This window comes from Natrix helvetica (assembly GCF_964273705.1).
Source record: "Natrix helvetica genome assembly, chromosome: 1".
Classification (NCBI taxonomy): domain Eukaryota; kingdom Metazoa; phylum Chordata; class Lepidosauria; order Squamata; family Natricidae; genus Natrix; species Natrix helvetica.
The window spans coordinates 304532365-304554738 of record NC_138548.1 but is presented as its reverse complement, the minus strand read 5'-3'; the positions used below and the strand labels follow the sequence as shown (position 1 = coordinate 304554738).

General features: G+C 37.9%; 1 protein-coding gene across 2 annotated transcripts in view; it reads right to left on the bottom strand.

Moving 5' to 3' along the window:
• Positions 1 to 22374, bottom strand: part of PPARG (peroxisome proliferator activated receptor gamma) — an 87359-nt gene that overhangs the window by 14863 nt on the left and 50122 nt on the right. For both annotated transcript variants that reach the window (XM_081936394.1, XM_081936393.1), the window contains exons 2-5: positions 15663 to 15890; positions 14172 to 14341; positions 12259 to 12397; positions 2762 to 2961 (exon numbers count right to left, since the gene is read on the bottom strand). In XM_081936394.1, coding sequence (XP_081792520.1) covers positions 2762 to 2961; positions 12259 to 12397; positions 14172 to 14341; positions 15663 to 15882 — 729 coding nt within the window. In that variant the 5' untranslated portion in view covers positions 15883 to 15890. The remainder of the gene's footprint in view (positions 1 to 2761; positions 2962 to 12258; positions 12398 to 14171; positions 14342 to 15662; positions 15891 to 22374) is intronic.

Here is a 22374-nt window from a genome sequence, read left to right as displayed (position 1 = left end):
TTTGAGAAGGAACATAGTTGAGAATTGTATCCACAATAAACATGTTAATGTTTGGGAACCCAAAGTCCATCACAGAATGCATAATAAAATTGTTTTACACATTATTTACTGAATGAGCACATTTCTTCCCATTCCTTTTGAAGGTAAGGCCAAGAAAGTATTGGCCTTTTATATGGGGTTTTCACTTCTAGTTTTTATTCCGGGAACACTATCCTGATAGTTGGAATTTAATCATGGGTAGGTGAACACTGTCACAAGAACACACACAAAAGTTCCAGTTTAGATGTAATTCTTAGCACACCAGACTCAGAACATGAAAGTCCAGTTTCAAAGAGTTTCCAGTGTCAGTTTTTCTTTATTCAGGGAATAAGTGGAACACTGATGCCTATTGTAATGTTAACCTTGAATTCACACATTTTAAAATATTATTTAAAGCTTTAAAAAATATCTGATTTAATGCAGAATTACTTTTGGAAAGGCAATCAGTAAACAACATTCTATTTTTGAAGGGCCCTCCTTCATCCTTGCTCCTCCCATTTCATTCATACAGTAGTTCCATAATCCAATGTTTGACACAGCAATTACAGAACAGAACTCAATATGGAGTATTGCATATCAGCAGACTTGGTTCTGTTTGAAGGAGGGCTTTCCAAGTGCGTGTGTGTGTGTGTGTGTGTGTGTGAGAGAGAGAGAGAGAGAGAGAGAGAGAGTTAATTTACATATTGTGTGCAGATTGCTTTTAGCCATGTGTAAAGTATGTTTTTTTAAAAAATGTCTCCAGATTCCATCCCTTAAGTGTTGCCAATAGAGATACCAAGGACATGTGACTTCTCCTTAGCAGCCTCTGCCCTGTTGAACCCCCTTTCCTCTGGGAACCGGCAGCCTCCCTCCACACTTCTAGCCTTGCAGAAAGCTGTAAAGGGCTGGGTTTCCCCCTGGATGCTGGGATAAAGCAAGATTGGAACTCAAGGTATGCATGGAGTGATGGATTGGAGATGGTAGCCCAGGTGCCTGATATACTTGTTTTTTATTGTTTGTGGTTTTATTATTGTTGTGAGCTGCTCAGAGTTGTGTTTTATAAGATGGGTGATCGTATAGGGCTAACACACAATAAAATAAGCCTTGCTTCATTATCCACAGTTAGGCGGGAATGGAATCTCTGCAAATAACAGGGGCCACATCTACACATAACCCACCATGTATGAAGACAGTATATCTATAAATCACACACAGATCCTGTAAAACTATTTGGAAGTAGCAGCCCATCCTTTTCTCAATGTACCAGTTGTGGGTAGTGTGAATATGTCCATATCTTACAAAATAGTATATTTGGTTAGATACAGCCAAATGTTGAACATCTTGTGAGGACTGTCCAATGTTCTATTGCAGAGGGGCATTTTGCAAAGTGGTCACTCTTTTGTGTTTTCTGGATATAATTGTGTCTTCTCATTCAGAAAGACAAACTAAGATCTCTTTAAATGCATTTCCTTCAATGGGAGAGCAGCACCATAAATTTTATGGAGTGTCTGGAGAAGCCAAGCCAATTAAATATCAGCTTAACTCTTGTTCCAGAGGAAATGCTCCAAAGACAATTTGGCAGTACTTCCTTTGGGGGGGGGGGGGGGGTGCAGAGTAGGCAGTGACTTACTGGCAAAAACTCCTGCCTTGTTCTGTTTTCTGAAACTTCCCCCTTCACCTAGATGTTAAAGCCTCCTTGTCTTTCCTGCTAACTCCTATCTTCCACACCATCAACCAGCTCAAGAAGAAGAGAGAGAGGGCACCTGTGAGATGCTGTGAAAATGGACCCTATGATTGACAGGAAGATGCAGAGCTGGTGGCCTTCTGAGATACTGAGGCTGAAGGATCATATGAATGAACTAGTATCTGTATCGTAAGTCAGAAAACATACCATTAGAGACAAGAGGACGTATGCAAGGTCATCACCTAGCATCAAGGAAGCACAAGAGTTCTTTCTGACCAAGGAATTTTTATTCAAAGGAGAACAAAAATAAACTTGCTCAGATCTAATTCAAGCCGGCAATAAAGGATGTAAACAAGGATTTTCACGAGCATAGAACTAGTAAAGTTACAACAAATTGTTAAACAGATAGAGTATAAGGAAGTAAAGTAAATACTGGAAGGAAGAACTGAACAGTAGACATTTGTTATAAATGAAAATAAAAAGATCCGTGGAACTAGATGGGTTAGTTTTAAAACAACAAAAATGTGAATTTGCTGTTCTTCTAACACAGAGTTTCACAATCTTGACAATCTTAAGACATATAGATTTCAATTATCACAAGCATGCTGGCTGGGGAATTCTGGGAGTTGAATCTATTGTCAAGGTTGAGAAACCTTAGCAAAAGGATGTAGCTGGTCCTTGAATTAGCCTTTCTACCAGGGAAGTAAAAATGCCCAGTCTTATGCCAAGAAAGGGATCGATCTGTAGCCCAACACAGTTGCTTTAAGACATACAGTAGCTCCATTGGATAATGTAGGTGATTACCAATGGAAAAAGGAGTGACTATGCAGGAACACAAGTTGTGTTGACCTTCACATACTTGTATGGGATTCAAATATTTTATTATATTTTTTCAAAATAATGTTTACTTATCCCATCTAAACCATTTCCTGTGTTTCAGCTTTGGTTTGAAATACATTAAGTACCAAACACATTAAAAAAAAGCACACACACAATATAGTCCATTAGAATGCTAGACCTTTTGCCCAAAGAAAAAAAGAACAACTGGATGGAACTTACTGATTGGTCTGTTGTCTTTCCTGTCAAGATTGCCCTCGCCTTGGCTTTGGTCAGGGGGAAAGACTTTATGTAGGAATCATAGAGCAGCTTGGCCAGGGCTCGTAGATCAGCAGACTCAGGATTCATCTGGTCGATGTCACTTGAAATCTCTGCCAAGAGTTTCTCCTTCTCAGCTTGTGGCATTCGCCCAAACCTAATAGCTGAAAGGAAAAAGGCAACAGTAATAAACTGCACCTAACTGATCTCCATTCTGTTGTACTTGCATTTTCCCTCCACCCCCTTTTACAAGTTTACAGGATGGATTTCTTTTAAGAAAAAAAGGGACTGAAAATAACAGGGGGAAATTATCAGCTCATAAAATGTACCAACAATGAAGAGGGAATGAGGATATCCTAGTTTTGTGGCACTAAACATTGACTCTGATAGTGTCTTCGGTTAACTTATTTAGGACATTTGGCTAATTCAAGAGATGTTGATGGCATTTTGATGGAAACCAATCCACTGATGTCCAGCTCATAGTAGCATGGCCAATGTAATACAAATATACTGGTAATGAATGAATGAAAGAATGAATGTACTGTTACATAAGAAGCGTCATTTTCTGTCACTCCAATATAGCTCTATGCCAGTGGTTCGCAATCTTTTTATGGCCATGCCCCACCTAAGCATCTCTAAAATCCTGATCCCCACTCCCATGACATATAATTCTTACTTTACTCAAAAAGTGAACTTTACTCACACGGAGGAAGCCTAAAAAGCCATTAACTTGGTTTAAACAAGGTTCAAATTGCCCCCATTAAAAATCAAATTGCCCCTCTGTGGAGCGTGGGCCGCACATTGGGAAGCACTGCTCTATGCTGTAAGACAGAACCAGTGGTGGGTTTCAAAATTTTTTAGAACCTCTTCTGTAGGTGTGGCCTGCTTTGTGGGAGTGGCTTGCTGGCCATGTGACTGGGTGGGAGTGGCTTGCCAGCCATGTGACTGGGTGGGCATGGCCAACTTGTAAAATGTGGTGAAACTCACTTAACAACGCTCTTGCTTAGCAACCAAAATGTTGGCTCAGAAACTCTGGCATTTGAAGCATGCAAATCTTAAAGCTGTCAAGTTACAAGACCCTTGCACCCCTAACCCTTTAGGAAAAAACCCAGGAGTGTTCAAACTTGACAGCTTTAAGACTTGTGGACTTCAACTCCCAGAATTCCTCCTCTCGCTCTTCATCTTGATGATGTGTGGATGGGGAGGGGGAGGGAGCTGGAACCGGTTCTAAATGGCACTGTAGATTTGTGGAACCTCTTCTATAGAAGAGGTTAGAACTGGCAGGAACCCACCCCTTTATAGTGCCCAATATATCCCGCTATAAAGCAGAGTTAAAATACTCCATTTTATTTCAAATTTCTTTACTCATTTTCCATTACCCATTACAATTATTAGAAAGAGAAAGAAAAGCAGCATATCCATAAAGCGCAGAAGTGCATAGAGTGAATCTAATTACTTTCCTTTTCCCTCTCTAGTATTTCTTTCAATGGAATCATGGAAAAATGCTTATGTTTGCTTTGAATTCTAACAGCAATATAATATTTCCTCTCAATGGAAAAGGAGTGCATGTGTTTGGATAGCTCTGTGTCACCCTCACTAGTGACCAATCATTGTTAAATCACCTCTTCTTCTCTTTGAGAAAAAAAAGGCTTCCCACACATACTAGAAAATCCATGTTGCATAAAAACTCTGCATTTGAATAAAGAGAGTAGCTACCTAGCTACATGATCTTCTTCTACTGGGGGAATAGCTTTAGGCATGTTCAGAATGTCCTAAAATGTATCTATTTAACTATAAGGCTATTTTTCTTTTCTATGCTGAAGGCATGAATAATTTGAAGGGACAAAAAGCTTACCCTGGTAGAATTTCATTGATTTCAAAGGAACTTTCCTAGATAAACATATTGACATGTAATGTTACGAATTAAAAATTATCTGTATGTGTATTTGTCTTCATATGTCTGTTTTGTCTATCTCTGTGTTATACACTGCAATCAATTTTTCTGTATAACACTGAAAGGATTCAGTCATAGAAAAGATAAACGTTCTTCAGTTTCAGCAGAATATTTACTTCATTCCTTGATTAGCTGATCATTAAAAGCATGCAAGAAAAAAAGTTTGACATTGCCAAAGCACCAAATAAGTGTACTAAATTGTATGTTTTAGGAATTAGTGATTTTACATGGTGTAGCGATTATGGTACTGGTCTAGAAACCAGCAGATAGTAAGTTCTATGACTTCCTTGGCCATGAAAACCGGCTAGTCTCTCTATCAACTCAACCCAATTCACAGCATTCTTGTGGGGAACCTAAGGAGGCAAGAGAATTAGGTATTCTTGCTACCTTAATAAAACAGCAGGATAAAGATACAGATATAATAAATAAAATAAAATAAAGATACAACAAGGCAGGATAAAAATCTAACAGGTTCTTCAAAGAAGGCATGAATCAAAGCTTCCATGGGGATCCTTTGCATAGAAAATTCACACAGATAAATGGTCCTTTACTTAGGATTGTTCATTTAATGATGATTCAAAGTTACATTGACTTTGGAAAAAATGACTTGTAAGACCTGAGCTTACAACTGTTAGGCCACCCCCACGGTGATGTGACTGCAACTCTGGCACTTTGGCACTTGCATTTACAGCTGGTCATAGTTTACTGCAGTCACACGCTTGTGATTTGTGGTCTTTTTTTTTTTTTTTTGCTGACATCTGACAAAAAAATAAAAAAGGCCATTGAGGAAGCTGTATTCTCTTAACAACCGCATGTTTTCCCACTGTGAGTTGCCTAATACCCATCATAAAAATTGTAAAATTGTGTCTGACTCGACTTACAACCAACTGACTTATCACAGAAATTGCGGTCCCAATTGCGATCATAAGGTGAGAACTACGAGTACATTTTGTATAACCATATCCATGTTTTTGAAAACTAGGGCAAAGGGCCCAAATTGCTCATGTTCAAAAATGCATATAGTAGAGTGGAGACAAATCCAATTGAAGTATGCTGGTGGCGATATAGGAATTAGAATGAAATGGATTATTCTTTGCAAGATCAAAGAGTCTCTGCTTCCTGTGGAGGGAGACAATATTATTTATAATCCTTATTTGTACAGCATGTTTCCGTGGATGCCAAGCTTTATAGCCCTTAACATGCTACACGTCCATATTTACCTACAATAAAATCAAGCAAAGCACACAGTTCCTTTAACAATCTGAGAATTTCTTGATTAGTGCTATAAACCATAAATTCTGGAGGTCAACAAAATCACATGTTTTGTACCTCCAAAACATGTGATTTTCTTCTGCATTTGCAGGCATGAAGTATATACATTGGAAAAGGAATTGCCTAAAACTGTGATGGTGAATCTATGGCATGCGTGCCACAGGTGGCACTTGGAGCTATATCTGAGGACACGCAAGGCGTTGCCCTGGCCAGCTGATTTTCAGCCTTCCGGAAAGGGCAGGTGGAGGCCGTTTCACCCTCCCCAGGGTTCAGGAAAGCCTCTGGAGCCTGTAGATAGCGAAAAATGAGCCCAACAGGCCGACTGGAAGTTCGGAGGTTTCAGTGATGACTGCGCACATGTGCGGGGGGGGGGGAGGGAAGAGCGCAGGGGAGGTTGTGTGCACATGCACCAGGGGGAGGGCATTGCATTATGAGTGTGGGCCCATACTATCGCACACGCACATGCTATCACACACACACCCTTTTGGGCACCCGAGCAGAAAAATGTTCACCATTATGGCCTAAAATAACTGACGGAACTGATGCAACAATCCAAATTCTATATTTTTTACTTTCAACGTGTAAAGTAACATTGTTGTGTAGAACCAGTTATAGGAGCTTAGTGGTCCAATGCAACACTAGGTTTGGAACTCACTCACAACCCTAGATGAATATTACAAATGGATCTTGCTAAATGAGATACAAATTATGCATCCAAAATAGAATATCCGCAGCACCTGAACTAAATATATATCTGGAAGAAATGTACTGGATGCAAAAATCATCAATGAGTAAAATCCTGTTTAGCAGAATTACTTTATTGGCTTTGGCTAATAAAAAGCTGCATTCACTAATCAGTGGATCATCTTCCTCAAATATCCTGTCAACCCTTTCTATTCAGTGGCTAAGAAGGCCTATGGGTATCATTGCCTCTTCCAAAATTCCAACAATCTGAGGAGAACAATAGAGGAAAGTCCTGAAATAGTTGAATTATAGGTTATATGCTTTTGCACCCTTGCTCATCCATACTACAGTCTATTTCAGCCTGCCACTTTGCTTAAGGGGACCCCCTACTTTGCAAAGGTCCAAAACAGGTACAATCCCTTAAGCAAATGCTACTGTGTGGATGATGTGTACACATCTGCCTACCTGCATAAATAAAGCAGATTGGACATGATGTCATTGAAAATAGCAATAACCCTTAGACGTATATACCACTTCATAGTGTTTGACAGTCCTCTCTAAGCGGTTTACATGGTCTATATTTTCTCTAAAATAAATGTAAAACATATTTAATTTTTTCAGTAAGCAGTAGTCTCAGTTTTGTGCAATTTCATAAGGGCCTTGAATTGTTGTACAGGGAGTTAGTCAGATTTTTAAGCTCTGATATCTAGCTTTTGCTAAATAAATCTATTTGTGAGAACTATTTCTCACATTGATAAAAGCGCTGAGAATTATCAACACAGGAAATGCCTACTGTCCCATCTTCACAAGAGAAACTTATTTCTTTTCTACATCAACAAAACAGAAGGAAACAGACAAAACTCTTGCTGCTCAATTGCTAATGTACACTATAGGCATCTTATCTAAAGTAGGGTACTTGCTTGAATTCTTGTGTCATAACTTTGTAATAAATTCTAATAAAAATACCATTAGTTATTGCTCTTATATTCTTGTTCCTTGAATTAACTCTTTCCAGTCAAGGGTGCAAAGCAGTGGTGGGTTTCAAAATTTTTTAGAACCTCTTCTGTAGGTGTGACCTGCTTTGTGGGAGCGGCTTGCCGGCCATGTGACCAGGTGGGAGTGGCTTGCCAGCCATGTGACTGAGTGGGAGTGGCTTGGCAGTCATGTGACTGGGTGGGCATGGCCAACTTGTAAAATGTGGTGAAACTCACTTAACAACGCTCTTACTTAGCAACCAAAATGTTGGCTCAGGAACTCTGGCATTTGAAGCACGCAAGTCTTAAAGCTGTCATGTTACAAGACTCTTGCACCCCTAACCCTTTAGAAAAAAAAACCCAGGTGTGATCAAACTTGACAGCTTTAAGACTTGTGAACTTCAACTCCCAGAATTCCTCTCTTGCTGTTCATCTTGATGATGTGCGGATGGGTGGGGGGAGGGAGATGGAACTGGTTCTAAACGGTACTGTAGATTTGTAGAACCTCTTCTATAGAAGAAGTTAGAACTGGCAGGAACCCACCCCTGGTGCAAAGAGGAGTTTGACAGTGTTTGTTATTAATCTTTTCCAACTTGACGCCAACTACCTTTAGCAATCATGGTTGGAAAGTCATTGGAAATCAATCCAATATTTCTGAGAAAACAAGGTTACGCGAGGCTACGCTAACCTAATTCATAGAATTATTGAGTATGGATCATTCATGGTGTGGAATCTGATACCTCAAAAAGCTCAGGTCACTCGATACTGATGTATATTAGAGGCCCATGTATTTCTATTCTGTCTTGAGAAATCCCATAGATTTCACTGTTCTTCCATAATATACTGTTCAGAACGAGCTTAACTAACAAAGTGTGTGAGTCCATATGAGGTTCTATAAAAATATTTTCAAAGCAATTTTTTTTGCCTTTAAAATAACATCAGATTTGAGAAAATACTTCTCATAACAATTTATTTGTTGGTAATAAAAAACAAGTTAAGAGTTTCTTCTGGCGTCAGGAAACTAAATTTTATACTGAGAAAATAAAAACCACAGAGAAGATATTTTCCCAGTAATGTTTGCAATTTTTTAGTTTTTTAATTACATAAGACTGTTATGACATTTTATTCCTGTTTTCGTTTGGCTTTGCCAGGAGAGAGAACACAATCTTCACTAGAATTCATTCTCTCAAGAATTATAAAGTTAAATATTTTCTCATACATCTATACCATGAACTTAAATGGTCTTTAAATTGTCCCATATCATACATTCATCTCCTAAATCTATCAAGCTCTTTCTTACAACCTGTGTTAGGGTCAACACCATATGTTGTACTCAAATGTATATTCTTTTAAAAGTCAATGGGGACTTCTTTAAGAAATAGAAGAATAAACATGCAGTCCAGAAAAACTAGGCAAGATTTTATAACTGAGGAAGATTGACCACTGAATATGTCAAAAACATGAACAAGAAAGTAGAAATAGTTTTTTTAACTGACTTTTTTGCTCATTAAAATTGTAAGTATAAAAGTTGACTTTGGGGAACATGAAATGTAATCTAGGAAAAAAAAAGGAAACATACTTCTTCAGTCTTTTGTGGCAATTTACAACCATACTATATATATTTTTGTTCTGTTCTGTTCTGTTCTGTACTGTTTTGTTGGCATCCCCTTCTCTCCCTACTGATTGGAATCATTTAATGAGTGTACTAATATCACAATGCTTTGGAGTAAATCAGATATGGCTTTGTCGGACTGCCAATGAATACATGAAACAACATTAACTTCCCTTAGCAGAAATACTTCTCTACATTGTCAAGGCTTCCAGCAGAAGAGGTTTGCTACAAACCCTTTCTGTTATGCAATTCCGGCAGGCAGGGTCAAAGAGAAGAGTTTTTTCCTATGTGGCCCTGACCTGTGGAATGTTCTACCACTGTAGGGGAGAACTGTTCCCATTCTTTTGGACTCCTGGAAGGATATTAAAACTTGATTTTGCCTGTTGGCTTGGAACCACAAGGGGGAAAGTGGAGGTGATTGATGGGAGAAGAAGACTTCATCCTCCTACTGTCTTCTGGGTTCTAGTTTTCTGCATAGTTTTAAAGCTTTTAATTCATTTTCTATGTTCTATTAGCCACCCAGAATCACCCTGTGGGAAAAATGGGCGGCATATAAATTTAATAAACAAATAAGTAGCAGCAAATAAACTACTTCATGAAAAGTACTCTCATAACAAGGTCAAATTCAGATAGTTCAAACCCAGATCACAGAATTTTGAGAATTTTGCCAAAGAATGTTATCACAAGTTCTTCCAGTTTAGAGCCATTGCAATCACATTGCAAAACATAATTCCCCTCTCCTAGAAAATCAGGGGATACTATGGGGCTTTTCTGTTGCCACCAATTAATATAAAGCCATCAGATGTTTTTTCTTTCCTCAGACTAGATAAAATGGCATTAGAGTGTAACTTTCTTCCTCTGAGAATGGCACCAATTGTAAGCCCATGAAACTGGAGGACTTAAGTGTGGGGTGGAAAGCTAAGCCAAGTAGCTGCTAACTCAGCTCCAACTGAAGCAGAAATGTTGTGAAAATCATTTAGCTGCATTTCCTCTGGAGTTGTACTATGGGTGGTTTCCCATTAGCAAGAATTCCAGTCTTGACTTGTCTTCTGATACTATGGATTTTATCATTCCTCCTGCCACCAAGGTCCTTCTGCTCTCTCCCTGAGCAATAATAGCCATTTGTACTGTTTTCACTGCACTCTTTCAGTGACCATATAGATGCAATGGCTGACTATCTAGCCTATTAATGAAGTGGCATAGAAATGCAGGAAAGGCTATGACAGGCTGATGGTTGTGTAGAAATGCCATTCATCTCTTTTACCTCTCAACTCTTTGAAAGGAAAAAAATCTCATTCTTCCAAAAGCTAGGCACCACATTAATAATTATGCATATGAAAGATAAAAGGCAAAAACTTTTCATCTCACCATATTAAAAATGGATTAATATTTCCTCAGACTTAACACAGAAGTGAAAATAAGTTTCAACAAGGAAAAAAGGAAGATAAGAAGGATGGAAAAAAGAGAAAGAAAGAAAGAAAAAACATCTGATTTTGGAAATGTTATTGCACTGAATGATCTACTTAGTTTATGATGTAAAACAATGCATGAGTCAGAAACAAAAAGGGCTTTCAGACTCACAAGCAGAAAAACCTATGATTATATAATCTCAATTAATAAAAATGGTATCTAAATAACCAAATGAGGCAAGGTTAATGACATAATAAGATGTAGCAATGGAACAGGAAGTAATAGGGGCAGGAAAGTAGAATAAGCAATCCAAAACTTTTCAAGCCAAATATTTACTGAATAACCTACATAAGCCAAATATTCACTGTTTGAAAAAACCTACATAAAACCGATGCCTCAAGAGGATATTTATATTTTATTGTGAATCTTCCTATTTTCCAAAAAGTATAGGAAGAATTACATGCTCAGGGCTGACCTAGAATATAAGCTCCCAACAGTCAACAAACACATTACAGTATTGGACAATATTGGATTTATAACTTCATATGTTATCAATCACTTCATATGTTACCAATAATAGCATATTCTACATATTACACTGACACTTGAACACTGTTTCTCAATCTTGGCAACTTTAAGATATGTGTGGACTCCCAGAATTCCCCAGCCAGCCATTGGAGTTGAAGTCCACGTATCTTAAAGTTGAGAAACACCACACTAGAAGGATATGATTTCTTTCTAAAATATGGCTAGGATACCAAAAGCATAGTGTGGTAAAGGACAACAGAAAATAATTTAGGGAAAACTAACAGTGATAGTTAATGAGAATACAAAGAAAGATAACGGTTGTGTGTAACAGACACAGCAACCAAAACACCATCTGATCTCTTCCAGCTGTTCTGCTGGGTGAACATGCTTCTTCATTCCACCAAGATCATTTTGCTTGTGCTGTCATATAAACCAGCACTCCAAGGATATGCTCCTTTGTCAGGACTGGAAGAGCCGTTGCTCACATTCAGCAGCCCTAGTCCTGAGGTTTTAAAAAAAATATTTTGCATGACTAGGAAGGATTAACACGGTTTGTAGCCCCTGACATTATTAAACATCTTTCTACGGGCATTGCATCTAAGTGCCAAACTCAAAGGAGCATACACCTAGATCTTGCAATGCGTTCTCAGTTTATATATATATATATATATATATATATATATATATATATATATATATATATATATATATATATATATATATATATATATATATATATATATATGTTGTATTTGTGCTGATAAATATATATATTTCCTATGAGATATAATGGAAGTGAGATTATTAAAACATTTGAAATTGCACATAAGAGTACTTGGGTGTGCCGGATACACAGGATGCCACATTCTATATAAAGAGCTGCTGAACCCTGTTATAAACTCTGTATATTCGAAATGCACAGAGCCTCATGATTGCAGGAGAGGAGAAAGTTTTCATAGATAACAAATGCAATGCATTCTCTTGACACACCATTACCAATCAACTAACCAGAAATTCAGATGCTTACCATTATGCGACATTCCAACTGCAAGGCACTTTTGGAATCGGCAATATTGACATTTATTTCTACTTTTTTTATGAATGCGGCAGTTGAGATCACATCGATCATAGATTAATTTTAAACGGATTGTTCTGCGAAAGAAACCCTTTAATAAAAATAAAGGAATACAAAAAATATTAGACTTAAGGAATTTCCCACCATATCAGATTTAATTTGAAAGACAATCATGTATTTTTGGCTAGAAATATTTTCATTTTATTGTGGATTTGATCACAATCTTTAATATTGTTGAAATCTGAGTTCTCAGTATTCATTCAGAACAAAGCAATATGATATGTGTCTATCTGTGTTTTAAATATTGCATTAACATAAAAGGAACTCTTTTTAATTCCAGTAGAATTTACTTTATGATAAGCTCATTGGAGCTTAATTAAGATATCTACAAGAGTTAAGTATACTAAATAGAGAATTTGTGTGTGCATATGTATGGAATAGAATCAAGATCACGTGAAGTGTTAATACCACTTTATAATGCCTTGGTAAGGCCACGCTTGGAATACTGCATTCAGTTTTGGTTGCCACCATGTAGAAAAAATGTGGAGACTCTAGAAAGAGTGCAGAGAAAAGCAACAAAGATGATTAGGGGACTGGAGACCAAAACATATGAAGAACGGTTGCAGGGACTGGGTATGTCAAGTTTAATGAAAAGAAGGACTAGGGGAGACATGATAGCAGTGTTCCAATATCTCAGGGGTTGCCACAAAGAAGAGGGAGTCAAACTATTCTCCAAACCACCTGAGGATAGAACAAGAAGCAATGGGTGGAAACTAATCAAGGAAAGAAGCAATTTAGAACTGAGGAGAAATTTCCTGACAGTTAGAATCAGTGGAACAGCTTGCCTCCAGAAGTTGTGAATGCCCCAACACTGGAAGTCTTTAAAAAGATGTTGGATAGCCATTTGTCTGAAATGGTAGAGGGTTTCCTCCCTAGCAGGGGGTTGGACTAGAAGACCTCCAAGGTCCCTTTCAATTCTGCTATTGTATTGTATCGAATAATTTCCTACCTTCTTATTTATAATTCTGCAAAACATTTTAAATATTCACTTAATAAATTGTATTAAATTATAGTTTCTGGGGAAATGATGTGATTGTTTAAAAGAGAAGGGTTTTTTAAATAAATTGTTTGATGTGACAAAATGTTAATATTGAATATGCTTGGGGGGGTCTACAGTGACATATATCAAAGTGTTGTATTTATTTCTCAAGCTTGGATGAAGTGCATGAGAAACAAATTCTTACTTTGGCTTTGTTCCTGTTTGAAATATATTTGTCATGTTAGAATATTCCACTTCAGCTGTTATCTGCCCCTTAGTATAGCCCGAGAGCGCAAGCACATTTACCAATGTAGTTTTTTCCCTAACAATTCTAAAAATATGATTCAACAACATAAAGTTAGCTTTCTAACAATTTTAAAAATGTTATTTAAACATTTTATTTAAAAATGTTATTTAAATCATTGTTATAAAAAACCTCAATCTGCTTGCTCTCTCAGGGTAACCTAAGGGGCAAATAAAAGCTGAAGTGCAATATTCCAACAAGACAAATACAAAACAAAACAAAACATACTTTAGAAAAGTAAGTTCCTTATTGTCATTTGCCTGTTAGTTAAAACAGACGAGGAACTTTTTAGCTAAAACTAACTCAGATGATGTTTTAGATTCAATTAATGCAAAATAATGAGGAGCAGCATGTTATCACATATATTAGAAAAGAAATAAACTAGAAGTATATGGCACTCCTGAATTTGGTGAATTTGAAATTCTTATCTTTGACTATTAACATTACAGTAAGGGCTGATAGCATTTTAAAGAGATAAAGAAACTTAAAAAAAAAGAATCATACATTACTACAATTACCTACCTTGCAACCTTCACATGCATGCACTCCATAATGAAACCCAGAAGCTTTGTCCCCACACACCCTGCATTCAATAGCCATGAGAGAACAAGAGGCTTCTTCATGAGGTTTACTATACATCTGAAGTTTTTCTGAGAAATATGGTGGAGATGGAGGTTCCACTTTAATGGCATCTGAATAAGAGGAAGATTTCAAAAGAAGAATTAACCAAATCCCTGATTATTACTAATTGCTCTAATTAGTATTGCAAATCTGAATGCATTCAAGATTCAGATATTTAAAAAAATAGAGTTAGATATACATAGTTACTGAAGTCAGCAAATGGGAGTCTGAATTAGCTAACCTTGCCATTCTAGTGGTAAAAGCCAAAGTAAAACATTGGTGGCCACCAATTACTATATATTACATTTCTAAAGTAGAATCTGAAATCCAATTCAAAACATAGTTTCAACTATAGCAAACACAATATTTTCATTTTTTTAAACTATATTTTTTGTGAAACAAAGACTGAAAAGGCCAGTGTCCAGGGGGAGGAGCTACAAGTTGAGATTTGCCCATATTTTTGCTGATACTTCCCGACCTTATACTACAAAATGGGAATAATATCCTTTAGTATATATTCCCAAAACAACTAAATGGGGTGAAGTTTCAGGAGGCTACAACCTCAGTTGATTAAAGGCTACCATATGTATAGATTAAAGATTTGTACCCTTGTTCATCTTTGATATAGTTTACAGCCCACTTAAAAGAAGGAATAGGTTCAGGAAGGTGCAGGAATGGGAATACTTAGGAGCTAAGAAATATAGGTCTCTCTTGGGCCAGACTGAGTCAAAACTGGAGCCAAGGAGAGAGAGTCAGAGAGGCATGGCTACAATTATGACTCAAGTCTCTGGGCAGATTAGGACATGATAATCATTCCTGGACCCTCCTGCAAGCTACTCCGTGGAATCATAAAAATTCATTTCCTAAACATTTAAATTGATTAAATGTACACAAAGTGATAGTTCTATTCTTTTTGTTGCAAAGGCAAAGCAATAGCTTTTTTTTTATTTAAGGAAATAACTATAATCTTAAAATATGTACTGATTGTACCAAACTTTTTTTCAGGTCCTAGTGGCCTACAAATTCATTTTTTAAATAAACATAGCAACAAAACAAGAATTTATATAATATAAATTATCAACCCCCTATCAATCAATCGGTGGCCTTTTACCATGGAAGAATGTATATTTATCGGTATCCCAGTTTGTATAAAACAAGATTTTTCAAATTGTATTCAGTTGATGGAGTTTTGTGAGACTTAAGGAAATCATTTGATCTTTGCCTCCTGATCGGGGGTCTTGGGAAATCCTTTTTTTTTAAAACTAAAAGGTTTCACAACCTTAAAACCCCTGATAGAAAGCTGCTAATTTATAAGCTATGGTGTTTGATACCAACTAAAGCTGAACACTCTCCTAATAACTGCAATAATCAAGCCATAAAAAGTTTACATACTTTGACAACCTTGAAATTTCACATCATATTTATAGTCAAGGGCTATCTGGTCAGTCCTTGCAAGAGGGAGGTCCTCATAATGTGGAGAAGAAAGGCTGGAAAAATCAACGGTGCTGAAGGGCTTTATGTCAAATTCATGGGAGTGTTCATCCATTGTAGAAAGATCAACCGGGCTAATACCAAAGTTCATGGGCCAAAACGGCATTTCGGTATCAACCATTGTAAAGCCTGAAATTAAAAAGAAAAAGAGAAAAAAGTGAGACTCAGTATTTATAAAATAAAAAATTACATCCTGGAAAAATAATGAACAAAGCCACAAATACCCAGAAGTGCGGTTCTGACAAATCTTTAAAAAAGATTTTTAAAAGCAACACATACCAACAATGTATGAATGGTTGCAAATCTGTTTTTTTTAGTTATGTTATTTTTTAAAATTAACATCAGGAGTGATATTTTGGATTTTTTTTCCCCCTGGGGGTAAGGAATCCAATAAATCTAGGGAGGGGATGAATAATCAGCAAATGCATAATCCACCAGGAAGTTTATTACCATTAGTATGGCAAAATTAATTTTAGTGGGAATTGTGTGGGAGAGCTTCCTGTAGATTACATTCAGTGTGGATATTACTTAATTGTTTATTTGAAAGTTACACGTTCTGAGCTGAAAAACCATTCCCTAAAACCAGGTGCAATTAGGATTGTGGGTGTACACTTTACATATGTTCAGAAACCTTCAAATATCACTTAAATTAATTCTTCTACAAATGCATTATTGCTGCTGTCATTCTATAAACAATGAACCCTTTGATCTTTGCTGTTGTCACTCTATAAAACAAGATCCCTTTGACCTTTGCTTGAGATCCCCAATACGATGCTTTTGAAGTTAAAAGAAATATCAAGTAGAAAAAGATGGTGATATTTATGCCAAGACAGCTATGGAGAATGGGATCTGGTTAATGAGATGGTTAATGGTTAAGAATCTTAAACCTGCGGACTACATTAGAAAGTAGAAACATCATCATAGAAGATGGTGATGGCTCACCAATTCTGTATAGTTACCAAGAAAACTACATAAATGTCCCAGCTACTTACTAGGAGGTGACTTGTTATTGCAATATTTAAACCATTTTGCTCAGCAGAATTAAGTAGTACATAGTACAATTGTTCTTTCATACAAGAATTACTTTTTCAGACAGAATGCTGCCTACAACTGTAAAGAGTCAACTTTGGACTTCATGACAACTGAGCAGACTCCACAAAATGCAGCAACAACCACTAACTTTTTGTATTTGCCTAGCACTGGAAAGCTAGTAAAGTCTGGAATGGTGAAATACTCATATCTAAATTAGGATCAGACTAGATCTTATTAATAATCCTAAAAAAATAAGAAAACACACACTGTATACCAATTTGAAAAAAGGGGAAACGGAGGAAGGAAAGAAATGCCTTTCCAAGGCCACAAGTAAACACTTTTAGGCATATATAATACCAGCTTCGAAGTAGGCAACTGCTTGAATAGTACGACGATATAAAATATGATACACACACACACACACACACACACACACGTATGTGCAAGACTAGAACTGTATGTCATAGAAGACATATACACGCCTACATAAAAACATATAAAGCTGACTATATTTGGCTTCATATTTCATTTGAAACCTGGAATACTAGCATGCATGGACTTTACACCTTTATGTAATAAAAACTGGTTTGGCTCTGTTTACTTTGAACCAGCCAGTACTACCCTGCCTTCCTTCCTAAAAATGGTTTTTAAAATAGCAGCAATGGTCTATCGACTGTAATCACATTAGACTCGGGAGGAGAGGCTTTTGTCAACGTTTAACTTCCTCAGTGACATATGCAAACATATCACTGGCCCTGGGTGTCCCAGCTCTGGTAAAAGATGTACCCTGTGACCTGGGTGAGTTTGGACATGCCTTAAAGTTTGCAATCCTCAGCACACTTCTTTGGAAATTCCCCCCCTCCTCCATCAGTATTTCCTGCTGAGCAAATAATTTTCTCAGCAGGGAGGAAAAGTCCTTTTTAAAAAAGTGATTTCAATATTTTCAACTGCAAAACAATTAAAACTTTTGTTGATAGAGGTATCATAAAAATGAAGGAAAAAAAAGAGAAAGCCTCAAAAGCAGAGGAATATATGGGCAGTCACTCTCTCTCAGCCCCACCTACTACTAGCTGGGGTCTTGGACAACTTGCCCTGGCCAACTTGTCCTGGCTGTCTTGCCCTGGCACACTCACCACAGGACAACTTGTTACGGGACAATTCAACATAACTCAAGAGAGAGACGAATTAATTGCAGCGGGCCTTGTCTTGCTTTAGATTTGAACCTTCTAAAGTTAGAAGTCCTCAGGCTGGGGGTGAGCTGCAATTCTACTTGTCCTTCTGTTGAATTATGTCATGTTGAGTTGTCTCGTGGCGAGTTGGCCATGACAAGTTCGGCCAGCACAAGTCGTTTCATTCCAGGGTTGTTGTGGGGGAAAATGTGAAGAGGGTACATTAGTTGTGCTTCTGGAGCTCTTGAAGAATGTGTGTGTGTGTGTGTGTGTGTGTGTGTGTGATATAAATATGCCATCTACAGTACATACGTCATACTTCACCAAAATAATACATCAGATCCAGTGATTTAACCAAACTTCCCTAGAAATCCTGTGTCTGAGAAATTGTGCACTCAGTCTTTGTGCTGTCAACATTCAGCAGTGCAATTTCCTGTGGCTCCACAAAAAAAGGAATTTCACGGCTTGCATATGTTCAATGGACAATGGCAACAGCCTCCTGCAGCCCTCTGCCAGTGAAAACGGAGCCCGGGCGGTCCATGTGCAGCCTCCCCTAGCTCCATTTTCACTGGCAGATGGCTACAGGAGAGCCTTGCGGCCAAAAATGGAGCCTTGACGAGTGACATCGAGCTGGCCATGCCCACCCTGATCACCCCCATGGCCACACACTCCATGGCCTGCCGAGGTCAAACACAACCTGATGCGGCTCTCAATGAAGTTGAGTTTGAAACCCCTGAGTAAGAGAATGAAACTGCTAAACTTAAAAGTGACCAATAAGATGCACAGTGATTTTGAAAGGGAAAATAATGGTTTTGGAAATGGGTGAAGAAGCAAAAGAAAGTTCCAGCAGAAGGGATGGAACTAAAAATAATAAAAGTGATGAAATGATTTGGGATGAAACTGAAATGAAGGGATAGTAGACAGAGTGCATTAGAGATTTTACAAGAATTATAGTGATGTGTTGAAGGTTAGAATGAGGGTGAATATTAGTGCTCAAGAAAATTAGATGAAAAAAAAATGCGGTGAGAATGTTAGAAAACTCCAAGCTTGCAAAAAATACTGAATGGTGCTGATATTAGGTGTGTTTCCTTTTCTCATCTCATACCTCAATTCCTTTGGTTTATGATTTCTTACTCCTTATCTGTGCTATGTATAATGTTGCTTAGCCCAGAAAAGAAGAACACAATTAATACGTAAGAATTTCTGTATGAATTTACCAGCTGCTGCAATTGTTTGAGACTGTAAACCTTCCTGTTGTATTAAAAAAGCTAAGCCAAATATTAATAACATCAAACTATCCCCCCAACAACTGTCTCCCAATTATAGTGGGTGAATGGATGTATTTATTCATTTATCACATTTATATGGCCACTTATCTCATGGAAAGTTACTCTGGGTGGCATAGAATAATTCATTGCATTATTCATGATCTTAAGGCACAACTTGTCTTGCTTAGGTTTGGTTTGACAGGATCAACGAAGTCATATATTGTGATTTATTAACCATGTTTTATAGTTTAGGATTGTGTGACCCTGGCCACCATGTCTTATTCAAAAACAAACCACATTTTGCAGAGTGTTTGAATCCAGTTAGAGAAAGAACCCTTTAATTCCCCTCTCTTCCAATATACTGAAACTGCATCAGAAGTGATCTTGGCACAAGCCAAGAGGCAGGCAAATGCTTTTTAGAATGCTATGTCAAAACCTCCACTGTTCTTTTTTAAACAGACAAAGATATGATTAAATAGTTATTTGCCTATGGTTTTGCATCAGTAAGAGAACTAGCTATATGGCGCCAACTTTACACCTCCTCCAAACTTTGACCAGGACAAAAAGAGCTGGTGTTTAAAGTAAGTGCTACCTAGAACTTTAGGCTTAATGCTTTCTCAGATTACAATGTGAAAACTAAGAATTATCTATGATGAAAATACAATAAGCATGCCCCTGTTTGACACATTTTGAGGAAACTGGTGGGAGAATTTTCTCTTTGATACCTTCTGAATAAACTGTTAAAGTTTACATTTCCTAAGTATTTCAGACTGAAGAAATAATCTTTTTTTTAAAAAAACAATACTGTAATGAAGAAACAATATTCCTATCTTTTCCATTCGTCTGGTTTATTTTGTCTGTAATATACTCTAGTCTATATGAAAGGCACTGTGGAGACATTTATCATTCCCCCCCCCCCCCCCCAGAAATAAAATCTACTAATTGTGCCTAGAAGAGGAAAACATTGTTGGAATTTGTTATATGAAAGTGTTGTGCTATGTAGAATAATCAAACACAAGAATAAGAGATGTCTTTTGGGGTCCATGATATCTGTGGCTTTTAAAAGAAATTATGCATAATATTATGGGTAAATGTGGTGCCCTCTAAGACTGGCATAAGGTGACCCAGTATCCTTTGGCAATAAAAAAGAAAGAAAACAACAAAGCAAAGCTTTGATTAGCAGTCACTTCACTACCATTTAAATATGTTGATACAAGTAATAACCACACTCCCCCAAATTAGCCATGCAAGGAATGTACAAGTGTGCAAATCATTTCAAATGAAAATTGTTCCCTTTTTGAATTTGAAACAATTTTGGTAATTTGAAACAGATATTTCAAACTGAGCAGTTTCAATCACTTTGGAAGTGTCTGGAGCGTGAAAGAAGCTTTTTTGAACTTAAAACGCTTTTAAAAGGACTGAAATAGCACAAAATAGCTGCTTAAAGCATAAAACAACTGCTTCATGTTGGGGGGAAAAGCTGTTTCTAACTGAAAATGAGGCATTCCTAATTCAAAATTTGCTTCTCTCCATTCAGAGGAAAAACCAGAATTTTCGGCACTGCCGTGTATGTGAAGGGATCCTGCTCGGGAAAAGCTGAACTTCCTGGTTCTAGCGCGCATGTGCGCCCAACTATCAGCTGGCTGGTGCGCATGTGCTCCCTGGTTTTTGGCATTGCCATGCACGCACGAAGGACAACTGATCGTCGCGCACGCATGTGCACCAGAAACTCGGAAGACAAACAGGCAAGGCCGCATGGCCAGGCGACACGGGCACGCATGTCATAGGTTTGCCATTACAGGAATAGGTACATGACAGCATCCTGATGAGTTTCTAAGCTTATAGCTTATGCTTTTCCATTCCACAGTCCCACCCTCAATTTAAGTGAAAAGGAAATGGGTAAGTAGATCCCAAAGATTCCCCAGGAGACTTTAACTCAATTGCAGTACCATTTATTCCAGACTCTCACTGTTAATTAAAATATGCTGAATGCAAATGAATTGGTACCCATGGGAGGGAACGAGTTTCATTTCTTTATTCTTTTTTACTTTCAAGGAATAGAGAAAAGGCAATGAACAGGACAGTGCTGTGCATTGCTAGTCGCATAAGGGAAACACAGGATATGACAAAAAATAGAAGACAGATCTCCAGTGCCCTCCTGAGAAGGTGCCCATGGGACTGGGTAAGGCAAGCCAATCAGTGGTGGGTTACGGCTGGTATGCCCCAGTAAGGACGTACCGGTGGCAGCTGGGAACAGCGGCCACCATACCAGAATGGTGTTTTGGTGGGTCCACCCGCCCGCGTTCCTTACCTGCTTTTAAGCCAACCAGGCCATTTGTGCACATGCACGCAACATATGGCACCTGCGCAACCGCCGAGCAGTTGGAGCATCGCAGGGCAGTGGGTGCACATGCATGCGCAGCGCACGTGCCCGAAGTGGGCGCCTGGCCCCATCGCAGCATACCGGTTGTGACAGGATTTAGAACCCACCACTGAAGCCTATCCTATTGGCTACACACACTTTCACATTGTCTTGTTTTCGTTTCTGCAGCCTTCTGGGGGGAAAATCAAATTATTAATTGCTTCACAAAGTGCTGAGAGCAAAGAACAAAAATTACTGTCTTTACTGCCAAAGATGATGCAGACCCACAAGACTGCCACAACAACAACAAAATATTTTCACTCCATGTTAAAGAGGAACTCAATTAACAATTTAAGATTGGTGCTTTTCATGGCAGTTCCTAGCTAATGTTAGTCAGTTTCACCAATGTTCCTTTTAGTTGGGCTTCTGAGAGAGACGGCAAAGTCATTGGGCTTGCGTTTCCCTTACAAGAAGTGAAACTAAGGAAGAGAGAGGTAGTGGACCTAATAGTTCCTTCCAATGGGAAATGTAGCAATGGCGTCTCAGAAGAAACAACAGCCACTTCACTTTGCAATTGTTTCAACTGTTCCACAGCCAACTGGGAAATAAATTAGTTCACGGGATCACAGAGCTCTGGGATAGCTTTAAATAACAATAATTTAAAATGTTTTGGCCGAAGTGCCTTGAGCTTAGGTCATAGGAAAAAAGTTCCCCACAATCCCCTGGACTCCCACATTTTGTTTACGGCAAACTTCTTGAAACCTGTATTCTGCAGATGTGTG